Here is a 19,447-nt window from a genome sequence, read left to right as displayed (position 1 = left end):
GGAAATGAGGTGGTGACTTGGGAGGGGAAGAGTCGGGGACTGGTGGCCGGGAAGGGGGCCTGACGAGAGCGGAGAGAAGTCCAGGTGTGAGAGCTGGCGGGGCGAGCGGGGGCTCAGCCTCTGAACTAGCCTGTGAACTCACTGGGGACCGTGAGTCCCTCGTGACGCCAGGCCCGGCGCTAGAGACAGGCCGCAGACACCGCCCCCTCGTGTCGGCGTGACATTCGCAGTCACGGAGGTGACCTTTCCGAAGCTTCCGGTTTAGTCTCGCTGGGCTCGGAAGGAGAGGGCTGTGAGTTGGTCAGTGTCGTGCGCCTCACCTCCGCCTGTGGGTGCTTCCCGGGAGCCCGGCGTGACTGGTGATGCCCGACCGCGCGTCTCCTACGCCTCCGAGTGACGTTCCGCCTTTCACCGTCTCTCCTAGATTAACGCGCTCACGGGAGCTCTTTTTACTTCGAAAGTCCTAGAAGAGAGAGCAGAGAGAGAGACTGAGTCCCAGGTGAATCCAGGTTCTGAGCGAGGAGAGCAAGTGTATGACTGGAGCGCTGGGTTGGAGGACACGGACGATTCTCACCTCTACTTCTCTCCGGATCAGGGCGGTGTGGTGTTTGCCAGTGCGGTAGACGGCTGGGGCTTCGGGTAAGTGTCCGAGCCTCCCGAGCTCCCCTCGGGGACTGTGTGTAAGGCTGGTCCTCTCCGTGGAGCTTCTTGTTTGGCCACGATCACCGACGCGTATGTAGTTGCGAGAAAGGCTAGAGCCGTCCTGTACCCGGGACCCAGTACCCGCCGCCCCGCCCCCGCCCCGCGCTGATGTCGACGTCGATACAGCGCGTCACAGCAAAGACCCCCTCACGTGCCCACACCCGCTTCCTCGCACCCCCGGCCCCACCTGCACCCTCGCGGTCGCCACGTGTCTTCCATCTTTGTAAGGTGTCGTCTCAAGGATGTCATAGAACCAGAATCAAACGCTCTGCAGCCTTCTCTGGATTGGCTGTGTCACTCGGTGTAATTGTCCAGAGACTTAACTAGGTTGTTGCACGTGTCGGCAGTCGGTTCCTTTTTATTGCTTAGTAGCGTCCCCCGGTGTGGACCTACCACGGTTTAACCGTTCACACATTGGAGGACACCTGGCTCTTTTCCAGTTTGGGGCCGTTCTGCGGGAAGCTGCCACAGGCGTGCCTGGACGCCCGGGTAGGTGTTTCGGGGACACGAGTTCTCATTTCTCTGGGGTCAACGCGCGGGAGTGCTTTTGCTAGGTCGTGTGGCAGCCGTGTGTTGTGTGCTTAGCGTTGAGCTGTTTTCCCGAGGGGGCGAACCATTTCACGTCCCGGCCGGCAGCGTCTGAGTGACTGGTCTGGATTCTCCACGTGTCACCACCGTTTGGCGTGGTCACTTTTTTTTTTTTTTTTTTTAAGCCATCCTGACGGGTGTGTATTGGAACGTGACCGCAGTCTTCATCGTGTTTTCCTGACCGCCGGTCTGGTGGCACATCGTTCCGTGTGCCGATGTGTCGCCGATTTGTCACCCGGGTATCCGTGGGAGAGATGTCTTTTTGTGGCCTTTGCTCGTTTTCTTTTCTGTTTTCTTTCTTTTTTAATTGCGGTATAAATGACATACAACGTCATATTAGTTGAATGCATCTCTATTTGTATATACTGTGAAATGGTCACCACGATAAGTGTAGTTAACCGTACATAGTTACAGAACATGACTGTTGTCTTGCAATCGGACTTTTAAGGTTTACTCTCTTGGGAGCTTTAAAATCTGCAGTGCAGGGGGCGCCTGGGTGGCTCAGTCGGTTAAGCATCTGACTTTGGCTCAGGTGATGATCTCACGGTTCGTGATTTCAAGCCCCACATCGGGCTCTGTGCTGACAGCAAGGAGCCTTCTTGGGATTCTCTCTCTCTCTCTCTCTCTCTCTCTCCCTCCCTCCCTCCCTCCCTCTCTCCCCCCCTTCTTGCTTGCTCTCTCTCTCTCTCCCTCCCCCTCTCCCTCTCCCTCTCTCTCCACCCCCTTCTTGCTTGCTCTCTCTCTCTCTCTCTCAAAATAAATTAACATTAAAAGTCAAGTCTGAGAACTCTGCATGGCCCTTAGATCCTGAAGATTTTCTCTCAGTTTTTTCTAAAAGTTTTATGGTTTTACTTTCTGCATTTAAGTCTGTGATCTAGGGGCGCCTGGGTGGCTCAGTTGGTTGGGCGGCTGACTTCAGCTCAGGTCATGATCTCGCGGTCCGTGAGTTCGAGCCCCGCGTCGGGCTCTGTGCTGACAGCTCGGAGCCTGGAGCCTGTTTCAGATTCTGTGTCTCCCTCTCTCTCTGACCCTCCCCCGTTCATGCTGTGTCTCTCTCTGTCTCAAAAATAAATAAACGTTAAAAAAAAATTAAAAAAAAAAATTAATAAGTCTGTGATCCATTCCGAGTTAATTTTCTGTGTAAGATGTGAGACCAGGGTCCAAGTTCTTTGTTTTTGGCTATGGATGTCTGAGTACTCCAGCACCCTTATGCCTCCTCCATTGAATTGTTTTTGTACCTTTGTCAAAATCGGTTGGACATACTTGTGTGGCTGTTTCTGAGTGTTCCGTTTCATTGATCTATGTGTCTGTCTTTCCGCCAGTAGCACCTAATCTCGATTACTGTGAGAACCTAGTTAAGTCTCGAAATTGGGTAGATTGTGTCTGCTCACGTTCCGCTTTTTGGAAGTGGTTTCTGCTGTTTGAGGATCTGTGCCTTTCCATATGCATTTTATAATAATCTTTGCCTGTATCTGCAAAAAACTTTTGTTAGGATTTATATTGAAAATGCACGGGGAACCCTCTATATCAATTTGAGGAGAAGTGACATCTTTACGACGTCTCTTCTAATGCAGGAACACTCATTTTGTTTTTAGATTTTCTTTGATTTCTTTCGTTAGCATTTTGTACTTTTCATCGTATGAGGCTTGTACATGTTGTATTGGTTCTGCACCTAAGTTTTCATTGTTTTTGAGCGATTATAAATGGTATTATGTTTTTAATTTTGGTGTTCACCTATTCATCCCTACTTTTTGGAGATACAGTTAATTGATTTTTGTATGCTAATCTTGTATACCGTGACCTTGCTAAACTCACATACTGGAGTTTTCCCTAGGTTCCTTGGGACTTTCTACAAGACAGTCACCTCGTCTGCAAATAGGGACTGCTTTATTTCCTCCTTCACCGTGCTGCTTTCTTCTTTCCTTGCCTTACTGTGTTGGCAAGAGCTTCCAGGACTGTTGGAAGAGTGGGGAGACTAGACATCCTTGCCTTGTTCTGATCTGAGTGGGAACGTGCTCAGTCTTTCACCATTTTGTAGGTTATTTTTAAATGTTCTTTAGAAAAATTTTGTTTTTAAAAAGGGGGATGCGCCTGGGTGGCTCCGTCAGTTAAGCGTCTGGCTTCGGCTACCATCTTGATCTCACGGTTCATGGGTTCAAGACCCCCCGTTGGGCTCTGTGCTGACAGCTCAGAGCCTGGAGCCTGTTTCAGATTCTGCGTCTCCCTCTCTCTCTGCCCCTCCCCTGCTCGTTCTCTCTCTGTCTCTCAAAAATAAATAAAAGTCAGGAAAAAAATTGAAACGTTCTTTATCAAGTTGAGGAAATTCCCCTGTATTCCTTTTTTCTCAGTCATCTTTACGGATGTGTGTCAAATTTTGTCAAATGCTTTGTAGCAGTTAATACAATCCTATGATTTTTGCTCTTTAACTTGTTAATATAGTGGATTACATTGATTTTTGAACATTGAACCAGTTCTGCATCTCCTTGTGGGTTTTAAGTACAGATGATTTTTTTGGAACTCTATTCTTTGAATATATTTTAAACTTCCTAAGGTACAAAAATGTGTACATGGGAGATCGTGAAAAGTCTCCCACCCTGTCCCTTAGGATTTCATTTCATTTCCCCACAAGAAATTACCTCCCTGGCAGTTTCTGGTATATCCTCTGGAGGTTATTTATGAGCAGATACGTTCAGCGTAACGCGTTATGTCTGCACTAGCAGGAGTTAATGTGGAAAGAAGCCAACTCTGTTGAGAATGTGCACATGCTCGATGTTGACCGAGTAATTTTGCTTAAATTATTTCATTGAATTCTCAGGATGATCCTTTTAAATAGACGTTACGATTTAGTACCTACGACTAAAAGACATCCAGCAATCGTTTGACCTCACTTGGCCACTAAGTGGAAGAAATGATTGACACCGAAGTTTATGCTCTCTTACTTCCGTGGGCTCTCGGTCCTTCTGCAGGCCCCTTCTGGATAGGTACACGCGGGAGCCATGGCATAGTGACGTCAGTTTTAGATTGTGGGAGGCAATAGATAATGTTTCTTAACTACAACCATTACTGACTCGTGGAATCCAAAAATCCAAACATTAAAGAATTACTACTTGGAGAGAAATGTCTGCGCTTGAGTCAACAGCTGTGGGGCCGCAGTGAGGTTCACTCTAGTCGTGGGCTCCGTCTTGCACGTACCGCAGGATGACAGAAGCAGACGCGGTGCGCCAGGTGAGAACAGAGCCCATCGCCAAACGTGTCGGTTTGGAAATGGGAGGGAAGAAGGGATCAGAAATGGACCAGAGCGCACGGCTTGGGAGGAGCCCAGCCAACGTTGGCTGTTCTGTCCGCCTTTTCATAGGAACTTGCCCTCCACTCCCTTTTGACAGAACAGATTTTGCCGTGACAGTGAAATCAGGTCTAATACCATGATTTTTCCTTGTTGGTTTGCCAGCGGTTGTAAATACCATAGTCCGCTCGGTGCCTGTAAAGGTCATAAGAAAATTCAGAGAATGGATACGACAGACCCGCTGAGAATGTGTACTTTTCACACACGGTTGAGGACTTGGCAGCATCGTCACTTTGGGCCTCAGTTTCCTCTTCTGAAACATAAGAATATTGGGCTCAGATGATTTCTGAAAACTTTTTGAGCTAAAAAGTACAGTGATTGATTCGGTCACATAACCAGTCAGACCTGTTAGTTTCCTGATTGGTAAGCGTTTTGCCAGTGAGCCACAGGGTGGGGGGCTCGTCCTTTCCTTGGAGTGATTTCCATAAATAGTGTTAATGTTTTATGCAAATTTTAGTCTGAATCTCAGAAACTGGCGGAAGCCTACTGTGGAAGGAGAAGGGGTGGAGAGAGGCTCGCGCGGATGGAGGGGGGTGGCTGCTGTGTCCCTCACGACCTTGGACATTTTCACGTGCTCTCCGTCAGGGAGCGGGTCGCCCTGTGTTAGGCTGGGTCACCTGCAGACGTCTGTCCGTGCCCGCCGTCGGCAAGCGGATGTGCTGATGTATAGGAAGCTGGTGGTGGAATGAAGGCACTCGAGGTGCTTTCCTGTAGACGTTCCTGCCGCGTGCCAGCGACTGGGGAAGGCGGGGCACCTGGTGTGTCACTGGAGGTGGGGACTGAGCACGTTTCAGAATGGGGAGGTTGACTCTGCGGACTGTCAGGGCCGGGCCAGGATCAAGTGTGAGTAGAAGCCGAGCCTGGGCGAGCGGCCTCAGCCTGTCCCGAGACAGACGTGGATCCGGAAGAACACTTTGTGCGGACACAGAGACACGCTGACCGGCACGGGCCGGAATCCGGCTCCGGTTTTAGACAAGTGGAACTGAGGCCCCAACCCTGTGAAACAGGGACAGGAGAGAAGGGCCAGTAAGACGTCCTCCCTAAAGCGGTTTTGTCTGTCCTCGGACACCGGTGTTTTCAGATCCTGCAGCTGAGATCAACCCACGGGGCGGCTTGACGCAAAAGGGCGTGTGACCCGGTAGTCAGCTCACCCTTGGCCGTGCTGCCGTGCAGGGGGACGGGCGGGAGATGGGGAGGTCCCGGCAGGTCCCCAGGTCTCTCCCGGAGCTTCGTCTGGAGGTGCTCGGTGGAGGAAGTGAATCAAAATAGAGTCCGAGAATGGAGAAATTGTCATCATTTTAAAATGACGACTATTGGGGCGCCTGGGTGGCGCAGTCGGTTAAGCATCCGGCTTCAGCCAGGTCACGATCTCGCGGTCCGTGAGTTCGAGCCCCGCGTCAGGCTCTGGGCTGATGGCTCGGAGCCTGGAGCCTGTTTCCGATTCTGTGTCTCCCTCTCTCTCTGCCCCTCCCCCGTTCATGCTCTGTCTCTCTCTGTCCCAAAAATAAATAAAAAATGTTGAAAAAAAAAAATAAAAATAAAAATAAAATGACGACTATCTAATGACACATGAATAAAAGCACAAAGCACTAATGGGAGAAGTGGTGATGTTAAGCAGATCTGATGGTAACTATGGGATGAAAAAGAATGGGAAGGATGAGAACCAGGATTTCGAAGGATTTCTGTGCCTGTGTGTGTAAAGGAACGTGGCCTAGGAAAGGAGTTGAGGAGGACAGGAGTCTTCCTGTGCTGTACTTGATGATTCTGGTAGAGGTCTGAGGGTGTGGAAGCTTTAAGTTTACCACTTTTCAAGTGAAAAGCAGGACACATCTCTGACACAGGGTTGGACAAGATAAAGAGGATACAGAAGTCTGGGTACCACAAATCAATGTTTTAAAAGAATCCCAGAAGCACGAACAGAAATCACACTAGAGATCCCCCTGGTCACAACAGTTAGGACACTAAATGCATGAAATCCCCCACCGAGGAGAGCTTTTGAAAAGAAGGAAATTCCAGGGGTGCCTGGGTGGCTGAGTCACTGAAGAGGCCAAGTCTTGATTTTGGCTCCGGTCGTGATGTTACAGCCCTGAGATCGAGCCTCACGTCAAACTCCGCACTGAACATGGAGCCTGCTTGAATCTCCCTCCCCCTCTCTTCCTCTCTGTCCCTCCCCTCTCCCTGTCTCTCCCTCCCCTCTCCCTGTCTCTCCCTCCCCTCTCCCTGTCTCTCCCTCCCCTCTCCCTGTCTCTCCCTCCCCTCTCCCTGTCTCTCCCTCCCCTCTCCCTGTCTCTTCCTCCCCTCTCCCTCCCTCCCCTCTCCCTCTCTCTCCCTCCCCTCTCCCTCTCTCTCCCTCCCCTCTCCCTCTCTCTCCCTCCCCTCTCCCTCTCTCTCCCTCTCCTCTCTCCCCTCTCCCGTCTCCCCTCTCCCCCCCCCCTTTCTCTCTCTCCACCCCCACTCAAAAAATAATAAAAAATAAGTAAGCAAAGGAGATTCCATTAAAAAAAAAAAACCCAAAGGTTTGCTACACAAAATAGATAAATAGCATAGTTGACAGAGGATAAATACCAAAGCTTTGGCTCAATATGTCAATCAAATGTGAGCAGAAAGAAAGTTCAGCAGTTTTGATGAACAACGCAGAGTTTATAACAAATGTATCGTGGCATAAGGATCCTTTTTATGTGGATAATGGACAGTTTTCAGTAGTGAAGAGGTTCATTCTCTGTCAGTGATCACAACAACAGAGTGCATGAGACAAAAACAGAAGTAGAGGTAGAAATGTGTATGGCTTCGGGAAGATTTTATATCACAGACCGTTAACAGGTCCAGAGAAACCATAAACCATGTGAATCGCATAATAACTAAAGTCAGAATTTAAGTGTCCGTGAAGAATATACAAAAATCGGTCCTGTATCAGGCAAGAGAAAAAAAAAAACAAAACGCAGTTTTGAAAATACTGAAAGTTCACCGTGTTAGTCACACAGTCATTATCTTCAGTTTTAACCACGTAAGAACAGACCCAGGCTTTATCCATTGAGGCCCTGACAGGCATCACCATCACCATCACCATCACCGTCACCGTAAAGGTTAGGGCTCTCGGGTGGAGTGGGGTTGGAGGCTGTGCTGGGACCTCCGCCATCTCCCTCCTGGGGGTTCCGGAACGGGGCTGCACGTCTGCGTGGAGGTTTGCACCGTACCCGGCAGGGTCAGGTGTTGATGAGCAGAAAGCCACGGGGAGGTAGGGTCTGCCGACCTGTGTCTGGAGGGGGGGTTCTGTGCCTTGCTCTAAGTGTGCTTAGCCACAGGAAGCTGGGGAGGGGGTCCCTGGAGCGGGCAGCAGGACAGAGTCTGTTTCTGTTTGGAGGCTCGGGAACTGCATGCGTTCGGCCCCTGGCCTCCTCATATGTGGAGTAGCCCCTGCTCCTGCGAGAGAGACCACTGCTGCTCCTTCCAGCCTTCCACGGCGGGAAAGCTGTCGGTCTGTGCCGTGAGGCACGAATTTATGGAGAGGAGGGGTCCCTCCTTCAAAAATAAAAAAAATTGTAATAGTGTGGCAACGATAATATGGAGCATATGTCTAGAGCGTAGGCAGTTTATAGATATAATAAATGTAAATAACATGGCAATAGAAACTAAAGTTTCGGAAAATTTTTTAAAAACTTCAGCCGAACAAATAGCTGTTGGATCAAACGGGAAATGAAGTTTCTAATCGCCAATTGCTTTGAGGTCGTGGCCCGTCGAGGCCAACTCCGGAGCGTCAGCGGCCTGTAACCGTAGAGCTTGAAGTTTGATTCCCAGTTGGGTATTTTCTCTCCCTTCGGCCCCAGGGAGGGGGGACACTGGGTGTTTATCTTCAGATTCTGTAGCGCCTGCTTTTGCTTCTAAGCGGCAGCCTGACCCTCGTCACACTGCCGGCTCCGACCATAGTAACTTCCTCCCCTCTGGCCACCTCCTGCTCGTCCCAGGCCTCCGCTGTCGCCGGAGAGTGTCAGCTAACGGGACAAGGTTGCGGTTAGCCCCTGGTTCTGGCACGACCGCGGCTGCTGACGGGTGCGTAAAGACTTGTCCGGACTGTGTTGCCTTTGGACTCCTTGTGCGGCGGGAGAACGGCAGGCATCTTCCAAGATGCTGGTACTTTGAGAGTTGGACTCACAGCTCACGCTCAGTAGGCTGTTCCCCGCAGAGATTTTTTCCCCTAGGTCTTCCGTCCGGATGGCACCGACATTATATACGGTGCCCTTAATTGTCTGGTTATTGCTCTCACGTGGCCGGGGAGCGAAGCTGGTGCCAACTGGTTTCGCCGCGGGCCCGGGAGGGTTGAGTACTTGTGCATGTTTTTAACCCAGGATGCCAAAAGGCCTTTTCTGGCTGGCTCTGGCGGTTTCCCTTTGTGAGCAACGGGCAACCCAGAGCAGGGAGGGGCTGAGACAGAGCTTAACGCTGGCGTAGCTGCAGGGGGCAGCCGGGGCCCTATCTCCTCGGCCCCCGTGCCTCTTGGCTGCTTTCACACGTGCGGACGTAAGACGGGGAACGGCCGCACGCCTTCTGATTCCTGCGAACGCAGAGCGAGTGCCCGGGGGCGTGGGCAGCCGTGTCGGGTGGTACCTACGCGGTATCTCGGTGCCGCCGCCTTTGCCGTAAAACGCGGGGGTGCCGGTACCAGCTTGTCGGACGGTGGAAACGCCTGCGTCCGCGGTGCGTTTAGAGTCCGCTGAAGCTGCCTCGGAAACGCTCCAGTGTCAGCTGCGCTCGGACTTGATTATTGTTATCAGTGACGAGGACACTTGATTTCCTTCCAGGATCGAGCACTTTGCCAGAATCTACAGTCAGAAAATTGGCATCAGAAAAGAAGTCCTTATGAAAACCCTGTGGGGAGATTATTATATAAATATGAAGGCCAAGAAGATTATGAAGGTTGATCAGGTGATGTGGCACGTGTCCCTCGCGTTCTCGCCCTGTTCAGACTTGCGCGGTAACACCTTTACTGTCCTTGGTTCACGTGGGTCAGTCCACGAGGGGCTTTTTCCTGTACACATTTGGTTAAAGCTCACGTGTCTCATTTCCAAGTGTTGTTCTTTAAATACCGGGTGTTTAAAGAGACGCGCTCTCGGAGCCTGCTGTACCCCGAGGCTCCGCCGAGGCCTCTCTCCCGCCGAGCGCTGGTCACCGCGTGTGCTCACGGGGAGAGGTGGCTACTGCCCAGCCCTTCCTTCTGCAGGCAGAGGGGATGCCGAGTCACGGAGCCTCGAAGGATACTTCCTTACGGCCGGGTTGTTGTTTTAATGTAAAATTCAGGATTTTATAAATTCTTTCTCATGGAAGAGCACGTATGTTCCTTTTAGAAAATGCTTGTGAATATAAAGCCACAAGGAAAAGAAAAAAACAGAAGCCAGCACTGCTAATGCTGTGGTTTTAATTTTGTGCGTTCTCATAGGATAGAGACATACATCCCTCGGTTGATTCTGTTATTTACATAACGGAGCTGGTGGTTTGCTTCACATCATATTGTGAACATCTCCCCTTGCCATTAAAAGCTTTTCATAAACAGTATATTTTAAAAAGGAGCCAGCGTGGCGAGGTGGGTCGAGAGTCCGAGTCTGTGGCTGAGTCTCGGCTCTGTGGCCTCTGTCTTGTTCTTCCATCTGTGAAATGGGGACAGTAGTTCTTACCTCCTCGAGCAAGGGGGCATCCGTTTATGTTCCGTCTCCTGTGTGTGTGAGGGCATCCTTCTCCTGGTGCTCTTGCCATTATTTTGCATAGATTTTGTTTGGTAAGAGAAACGGTAGGGCTTCTTGTTTTTCTGTTACCCTCTTCCTTGAAGTTTAGTGTTTTCCATGTTTAAGAACATTGTTCGGATGAAGTTCGTGGAAGGACCTGCACACGCGGAGTGAATTTTCAGCTCCCGGTGTGGGCATCGTGTGCCCCCTGATGGCAGTGCGGGGAGGTGGCGGTCCCAGCGACTTGACCCCCAGCCGGTCTCGTCGTTTGTCGAGTCTCTGGTTCCCGGAGGAAGAGAACAGTGGTTGTTACTGACTGCAGATTATTGGCTGTTTAGTGCATATTTATAACTGCTCTCTGCCACTTTACTGCTAAGTAAACATCTTCTAGTAGAAACGAGACATGTTAATACAACACGTCGAGAATGAATATGTAGGCTGCCTGTTGAATATTGGGAAACTTAAGTACGTGTGTTCTTTTTTACAGGCGAAAGGAAAGAAACCTTTATTTGTACAGTTGATCCTGGAGAATATATGGAGTTTGTATGATGCGGTCTTGAAAAGGTAAGACTGCTATAGTGCTGGGTCTTTGGGCGCCGTGATTTGCCTCCCTTCCAGCGTGATGGGTGTCTCTTCACAGAGGTGGGCTGGACGGAGCAAGTGAATGGACCCTTCACAGATGGGCTGGTCCCGGGGTCCAAGGTGGAAGGGCACGTGGTGCAGGTAAAGGTGGTGGGAGGGACTGAGGAGCAGTCTGTGCTTCTGGAGGGCTGAGACGAGGATATAGACGAGATGGGTGGAGGGAAACGCTGGACCTTTGGTTGTATAAACCCGGTTTGAGATGAAATCGTATTTGTAGTGGAAAGGGTATTTGACATCTAGGATCATTCACAGGGAACTTGGGAACCGACTTGCCTGATACAAGTAGAAAGAAGGTTTGCTTTAGTACATTTCCATTCAGAGTTATCTGGGGTTGGAAATGTGACTTCCAGCACTCGTACATAAAACTGCCTCTCCAATCACCATAGCTCGCTAGGGGGATTGGGCTGGTGCTCCAAGGGGCTCTGAAGAAGGGGTCATTGGAAGGAACGGAGTAGAGATTGAGCCGTCCTCCGCTGTGGCTGGAGCCCCTTCCGGGTGTGTCTAGTCTCTTGTAGGAGGAGTATGTTGGGAGGAAGCGTGTCTAGTTCTTTTTTTTTATTAAAAAAAAAATTTTTTTTAATGTTTACCTATTTTTGAGAGAGACAGAGCACGAGCCGGGGAGGAGCAGAGAGAGAGGGAGACACAGAATCCGAAACAGGCTCCAGGCTCCGAGCTGTCCACATAGAGCCCGATGCGGGGCTCGAACTCACAAACTGTGAGATCATGACCTGAGCCGAAGTCGGACGCTCGACCGACTGAGCCCCCCAGGCGCCCCGGAAGTGTGCCTAGTTCTTGTGGAAGGAGTGTGTCTGGAGGAAGGGTGTCAGAATGTGGCATTCCGTTTCCTCTCTGCCCCTGGGTGTCTCTCTGTGACCTCCCTGTTTGTATGTTTCCTACAGGGACAAAGAAAAAATTGATAAGATCGTGACTTCTTTAGGATTGAAGATTGGAGCCCGGGAGGCACGACATTCTGATCCTAAAGTTCAGATCAATGCCATTTGCAGCCAGTGGCTGCCCATTTCCCATGCTGTGCTTGGTATCCTTTGTCCTGATGGTTTTTAATGAAGTGATAGTTTTGATAAAACAGGAAAAACGTGACTGGCAAACAGGAAATCCTTTGGAAGTAACACATTTCAATCCAGAGTAAGTCTTCTGTGGGGCACCTGGGTGGCTCAGTCGGCTGAGCATCCGACTTCGGCTCAGGTCATGATCTCGCAGTTTGTGAGTTTGAGCCCCGCGTCGGGCTCTGTGCTGACAGCTCGGAGCCTGGAGCCTGCTTTGGATTGTGTGTGTGTGTGTGTGTGTGTGTGTGTGTCTCTCTCTCTCTCTCTCTCTCTCTCTCTCTCTGCTCCTCCCCGACTCACGCTCTGTCTCTCTCTCTCTCTCTCTCTGCCCCTCCTCCACTCACGCTCTGTCTCTCCTTTGGAAATAAATAAACATTAAAAAAAAAAAATCAAAGTAAGTCTTCTGTGGTTATTTCGTATTCCACCACGAAACTGTATTTAATGCTTTTAAAAATGAATCTTCTGATGCTAATTTGTATTCTTACTAATACCAATTCAAATGAATGTTCTTTCAGGAAGATGTGTCTTTTTGTTTAGTAGACTGTGACAACAAAAAATTTTATTTTACTAACATTTATGTGTAACTAGATAGTTTAGATGTGTATGTCAGATCAGTGTTTCATTTTAGTGCCATATTTTCTTAGCATATTGGTATTTCTTGTTACTGATTCGAGGAAGACTTGATTTGAGATACATTAGAGTAATTAAAACAATTTTTTTTACATTCATTTATTTTTGAGAGAGAGAGACAGAGCATGAGTGGGGGAGGGACAGAGAGAGAGGGAGACACAGAATCCGAAAGAGGCTCCAGGCTCCGAGCTGTCAGCACAGAGCCTGTTGTGGGGTTTGAACCCATGAACCGTGAGATCACGACCTGAGCCGAAGTCAGAGGCTTAACTGACTGAGCCACCCAGGTGTCCCAACTAAAGTAATTTTATAGGTAAACTATCTTCTTTTCGTTGATCTGCGTGTCCCAAGCAGCCCCCGGTGGGCTGTGGTGTAGTGTCCTGGGCGTGGGCCAGCAGTGGCACCTCAGCCCGGAGCTGAGATGGACCCACACCTGCAGTGACACTGGCTCGGGGAGGGGACTTTCTCGTGTCATAGCTGGTGGCTGATGTTGTTTTCATAAAAGTTTGTAGAGACTGAAACCACGTGAAAAAATTTTAGGACAAGCTACTGAGCTCTCCTCACTTGTTCCGTGGGCTGTCAGTGCATTAGGATGTCTGTCTTCAGAGTCCTTCCTGGGACAGGGCGCCTGGTGGCTCAGCCGGTTAAGCGCCCAACTTCGGCTCAGGTCACGATCTCGCAGTTCGTGGGTTCGAGCCCCGCGTCGGGCCCTGTGCTGACAGCTCAGAGCCTGCTTTGGGTTCTGTGTCTCCCAATCTCTCTCTGCCCCCGCCCCCCCCCCCACCTCGGTGCTCTGTATCTCTCTCTCAAAAATAAATATACATTAAAAAAAAGTAAAAAAAAAAAAAAAAAAAAGAATCCTCCCCGGGCTTGAGAGAGTCCACGAACTCCCTGAACTTGTGTCTGTATTTTGAGACGTGACGCGCGATGTTTGACAGCTCGGGCGTTTTGTGTGTGGATGTCCACTGCTACCTCAGGAGTCGGCGTGTGCTGTGAGTCTGTGCCTGGGTGGAGGGCACTTGTTCACGATTGTGAGTCCTTAACCGCAGACTTCAGCGATGGTGTGTCAGAAACTTCCCAGCCCCCTGGACATTACGGCCGAGCGGGTGGAGAAGCTGATGTGCACGGGATCACAGACGTTTGACTCTCTTCCCCCAGAAACCCAGGCCCTGAAAGCAGGTGAGCCGAAGGTGGACGCGGCAGGGGCTTGGTTGAGCGTCCCAAGCCCAGGCTGCTCTAGACCAGTTAGCCAGGTGGCCGATTCCACGGACAGTTCCACAAAAGGCCCTGTCGCCAGTTTTCTTTTCCTGCCGAAGTCGGAGTTTTGCCACGGCCGTTTTGTCCTCTCTGGGCTGGGAGAGCGGAGGCTCTGAGACGCCTCCCTTCTGCCCCGGTCTCGTCTCCTGATCTCCTGGTGACCCTGTCTCCCGGTCCCTGGACGAACAACGGTGTGTCCCTGAGCTGCTCTGCCGTCACCATGGCAGGGTCCCTGGGGGCCGCGGAAGGGGTTCCAGGGCCGGGCCTCTCTTTGGTCCCCACAAGAGGGGACCCGCCCGTCCCAGGCTCCGTCAGGCTCCATGACAGGCAGCTGCGAGGACTCCACTTTCCCTCCGATTAGATGTGCAGCCTCCAGCCCAGAACCACTCGGCTGCTGTTCTCGGGGCCCCTCTTGAGTGTCCTCGATAAATCCTCTGACCGGATCTGTCACGAGTGTCTGACGGCGTAGATCACTCCTCCCCCCCAGGAGACACCGTCTTCTCGTGACTTCGGGCTTCCCCCTGCTTGTGCTTTTCTCCCTGTCTCCCTGGCCGCCCATCCTTCTCGTCTCTCCCAGCTTCTCGTCTCTCCCAGCTCCTCGCCCTGACTTTTCCGGGGTGGGACGCCCCAAGCAAGGCTCAGCCTTCAGACCCCATCCATTCCCTCCCTGCATCCGGTCCCCTGGCGACCTCCTCCACCTCAGGGCTGTCCGCGACAGCACACTCACCGTTGCCACCCACCTGTGTGGCTGCAGCGCGCATCTGCTCCCCCACAGCGCCCCCCCCACCCCCCCCCCGTTCCCGTCGCGGCACCCCACCGCCCACCCCCCTCTCCGCTCGCCTGCCCGAGGTGCGCCACCCCCCCCCCCCCCGGCACCTCCCACGCGGGGCTTCCTCCCGCCCCGCGAAGCCTGCCTCCCCCAGTTCCGCCCCACGAGGTCCCTTCATTCGCCCGCCCACCCCACAGCTGGCCGTCATCCGGGCTCTGTGTGATTCCGCACCCTGCGTGGCCTTGCTCTGCAGTCCGTCCAGAGCGGGGCTTTCGGCATTTCTGCGTCTGCCTCCCTGGGCCGCACGGTGATCTCTCACCTGCTTGAGAGGACAGCTTTTCGCTGGGGTCCCTGCTTCTGCCTTGGGTTCCCTTCGGCGTTCTGCCGGTGCGGCCTGCGCGATCCTGGTGCGGCGGGGGGACCACCCTGCTCCTCACAGCTGTGCCCTGGTGCCCTAGGCGACACGCCTGGTGTGTGTTCACTTCTGACTTCCTGTGGCTTTGTTCTTGCTTGAATTTTACTGTCGACTTCTTTCGCTGACGTGCACATTATTTTGGTGTGGGGTGATTTTCTTTCTTTTTAAATTAATCGGGGCACCCGGGTGACTCAGTTAAGTATCCTGGATGACACTTGATTATGGCTCAGGTCATGATCTCACGGTTTGTGGGTCTGACCCCACATTGGGTTCTGTGCTGACAGTGTGGAGCCTGCTTGGTGTGTTCTCTCTCTCTCTCTCTCTCTCTCTCTCTCTCTCTTCCCCCCCCCCACTTGTGCACCCCCCCACTCATGCACCCTCTCTCAAATATAAGCATTAAAAAAATTAATCAGTGTTTTTATACCTCTAAGAGGTAAAGAAAGGTGTCAATACGTTGATAGGAAATTGTGTTAGGTTGTATAGATTTAGGGGAAATTAACATCGTTATACTACTGAGTATTTCTAAGGGTTTTGTTACTGCCGTGATAAGATAGTCCCTTCCGTTTTCTAACTTGTGTAAGTTGTGTGTATTTTATTAACGAGCTACCTTGTTGACTATTGACACGTGGGAACATTCCTCAGTGTTCCCCCTTGCTCACTGGGTCTAGGGAAGAATTTGTGAGGCTTCTGGTTTGGGGGGGGGGGGGGGGTGCTTTGCTGGCTTCAGCTCCGTGTAGGGTTGACGGGAAAAAGAGTGACATTTTCACTCCCTGTTTGTGTAGCTTTCCTGAAATGTGGGAGTGAAGACACTGCTCCGGTTATCATCTTCGTTTCCAAAATGTTTGCCGTTGATGCCAAGGCTTTGCCGCAGAACAAGCCCAGGTAAGGATAGGGGCGGGGCGGGGGGGGTGTCACGTTCCCAGGGTGGCACAGAGGGGGTGTGGGCGGAGCACGCCCCTGCTTTTCCTCCCCAGCCCCGGACTGCTGGTGAGCCTCCCCTGTGGAAACATACGGTGTGCTCCCTGCGAGGTGAAATCAGCTCCGGGACAGTTGGTGTGCCTTGATGTGAAGTCTGAAGGAGAATATAGTAACAGTTGTAGCCACAGGTAACTTTTAGGGAGCATCTGGCAAGTTCTCCAAGCCTGGCTGGCGACCTCAGTGGAGATTTATAAGCGCATGAGCATCTCTGCTGATCTGCGTGGAGGTGGGGCGTTGGCGCCTCCGGAGATGGATGATTTCGCACGGTCCCCGAGTCTTGGAGAATCTGTTCTACAGCATCCGGGTTTTTCATGTGCATTCCCCTCCTGCCCGACCCCGCTCCCTCCCCCTGTAGTTCAGATCCTGGTCCGTTCTTGGGGGGATGACTCGCGCCTCCAGGCCGCCTCCCCTGCCCGGGGCTCCATCGTGTGATGTCGGGGTCCAGAACGAAAACTTGACGTGGGTGCCTGGAGCCCCTCTTGTGTAGTACCCGCATCTCCCCTGGCCATTCTCTGTAGGCATTTTTCCAGCAACCCGAGAGAAGCACCATAAACATGACGTCTTAAAGAACGTCCGGTACATCGGGGAGCATCTTAAGTCTCGTTCTTGTGCGTTATAAATAACGACGCTCCCCTCACTGACTGCACGCACCGAGCTCTCTCAGTGCTCGCGCCCCACCGCCGAGGGGCCGTGCGGACCTGACAGCAGTTCTCCAGTGGGAGAAGTTAGTGTTTCTCTTGTACCTGCAAGAGAAGCCAGGCGCCTTAAGAAGACTGAGTTCCATGCTCAAGGTCACAGAGCTGGAAGGAGGCCACAACAGTGTCTGAGTCCAGGTGTGTCCGCTTTAAAGGCAACAGCCTTTCACTTCCCGGGTGGAGTCTGGCCCGACTCATCCACTGTGGCTTTTCTTTCTTTTCTTTTCAAGCACTTACATTTAAAAAAAAATTTTGTTTTAATTTTTATTTATATGTGAGAGAGAGAGAAAGCATGCGAGCAGGGGAGGGGCAGAGAGGGAGAAACAGAGACAGAATCCGAAGAAGACTCCAGGCTCCGAGCTGTCAGCACAGAGCCCTACATGGGGCTTAAGCACGTGAACCAAGAGATCATGACCTGAGCCGAAGTCGGACCCTTAACCGACTGAGCCATGCAGGTGCCCCTCAAGCACTTACATTTGAGTGTGTTCTTCGTTTAACTTTGACAATGCTGCTGTAGTCAAATATTGAGCCAAAAGCAGCGGCGAGTAGTGAGCTGTGACTCTCCCCCCTCCACGCACTGTCTGCACGGGACCCCGGCAGTGAGTGCCGTCCCCTGGCCCCGGGGGAGGTCAGGCAGGGGCCGCCCCCGGATGGTGCCCCTCAGCCTCGCTTCGGGATTTGCGTCACAGCCCACCGGCTCTGCCTGGTGCGTGTCTTCAGCCTCGTCTGCTTCCTTCCAGCAAAGAGTTTGTCAGGAGAGAAAAAGCCATTCTGAGGACAGTTGACCTTAAATTCAGTGATCAGGTGACCCTTTTCCCGTGGACTACGGTAAATTGGAATGACTTCATTTGTCACACATGTGACGTGTCTGTGCTTGACGGCGGCCTGGGTGAGAGGCCAGGACGGTGGTTCAGTTGTCACGAGCAGACGCTGGCTTTGAGAGCCACACAGCGTGTCAGCCAGCTGCACATCCCCGCACGAGAAGGCGTCCTCGCGGAGCAGAAACCGCATGGTCCTTGCGGTCTAAAACCATAGTAACGTCTCCTGGCTCCAGTCTTGCTTCTTGGTCCCCTTCGCCATGGAATGTTACCCTCCAGCTGTCCTCATAACCTTTGCAGTGAGAACTTCTAGAATCTTCTCTCGAGCCGTCTTCCTTCCGTTGCAGCTTTCACATCCATCTAGGGCGGATCCATGCCCCACGGCCCCGGCACTGCACCACGCGCCCCGAATGTACCGAGCCGCTCCGGGCTCCCTCTTCTGAGTCCTTGCCTGCATTCCAGGTCCTCCGCAGTCGGGCCGCACACCGCCGCGCCTTCTGTCCACCCGGCCCCACGTTTGTTCTTTGGCAGAGCTGGCTTTCTCATACCGTTACGTCACTCTTCTGAGATACCTGGGAGCGGATGCGTGTTTTTACCTCTCCTTCCTGCCAGCGCCCTTCCCCCTCCCCCGGAAAGATGTCCCTGGGAGAGCCGAAGCCCCCAGTTCCACCTTCCTTAATTGCTGTTCTCCTTTGTCCTGCATTTCTCTCTTTGTAGCAGAGAGCACTCTGCTCTGCTGAAGTTTGAGAAACCTGTGTAAACTTCTGTCCGTCATCTGATTCTTATCAGGGTGGTGCTTCAGGGCCAGTTTCTTATAATTCTTCCCAGTGGCATTGAGTTTGACCTCCAAAACATCATAGTAAATGGTTTCTTCCACCATTTTTTGCATCCGGTGAGCAGGCCCAGGCCAGAGTGGGGAGCGGGAAGGAGCGCGTTGCTGGGCACAGTCCTCGGCTTCTCACTGAGTGTTCTGGAAAGTTCCGCCTAGTGTGGCTTTTCACCCTTCACTCCTAAATCTAAGCTGGAGGCCATCCAGCTTCCCTGCCCTTTTCCCTTTTAGATTCTGGGACTTTGTTTTTGCTGTTCCCAGCCGTAGTCTACCACAAGTTCTTACTAACACATACGTGGTCTACATGTGTGCTCAGGAACACTTGACTGGGACTTTTTTATGCCGTTCTTCTCCCCCGAATGTCTGCATCTGTTGCTTTTGCTTCCTTCTTGAGAAGCAGCTCTTTCTGTAACAAGATGCTGTCTTCAAACAGAAGTCACTCTTTTCTTTTTTTAAAAAAAATATTCATTTTTTGAGAGAGACAGAGTATGAGCGCAGGTGGGGCAGAGAGAGAGGGAGATACAGAATCTGAAACAGGTTCTAGGCTCTGAACTGTCAGCACAGAGCCCGATGCGGGGCTCGAACTCACAAACTGTGAGATCATGACCTGAGCCGAAGTCGGACACTTAACCTACTGAGCCACCCAGGTGCCCCCAGAAGCCACTCTTCCGGGTTTGTCGCTTCACATCCTCTCAGCTGCCTCTGTCCCAGCTGCAGCGGCCTTCCAGCCTGTTCTCGGACATCCCAGCCCCCTCTTGACCAGGGTCACAGAGGCCAGAGCAGGAGCATTCTGCTTGGAATCTGGAGGGTGGATGGATTTGTGTTTCTGCCTCTTCCCTTCCCCGCCCCCCCCACCAGTTCACCTGCCCAACCTTTGGGTCAACGTGCTCACCTCCGCTCTCTTCCATCTCATGTTAGTAACTGCTGTCCCTTCAGGAAGAGTCAGCCACAGTCAGTCAACTACAGCCTGAATAACTCATCGCCCGCGGCTGTTCCTTGGCTGGTA

At 51.9% G+C, this 19,447-nt stretch overlaps 1 protein-coding gene across 1 annotated transcript in view; it reads left to right on the top strand.

The window, feature by feature from the left end:
* The window catches only part of EFL1 (elongation factor like GTPase 1), a 121,202-nt gene that overhangs the window by 18,762 nt on the left and 82,993 nt on the right, over positions 1 to 19,447 (top strand). The window contains 6 exon segments of the mRNA XM_019460423.2: positions 425 to 639; positions 9,430 to 9,553; positions 10,835 to 10,911; positions 11,889 to 12,025; positions 13,737 to 13,859; positions 15,904 to 16,003. Coding sequence (XP_019315968.2) covers positions 425 to 639; positions 9,430 to 9,553; positions 10,835 to 10,911; positions 11,889 to 12,025; positions 13,737 to 13,859; positions 15,904 to 16,003 — 776 coding nt within the window.

The sequence above is a fragment of the Panthera pardus genome, unplaced genomic scaffold (genome assembly GCF_024362965.1).
Source record: "Panthera pardus isolate Hobbes unplaced genomic scaffold, ASM2436296v1 HiC_scaffold_23, whole genome shotgun sequence".
Classification (NCBI taxonomy): Eukaryota; Metazoa; Chordata; class Mammalia; order Carnivora; family Felidae; genus Panthera; species Panthera pardus.
The sequence above is the reverse complement of the archived record's forward strand: the minus strand, read 5'-3'. Positions and strand labels throughout refer to the sequence as shown.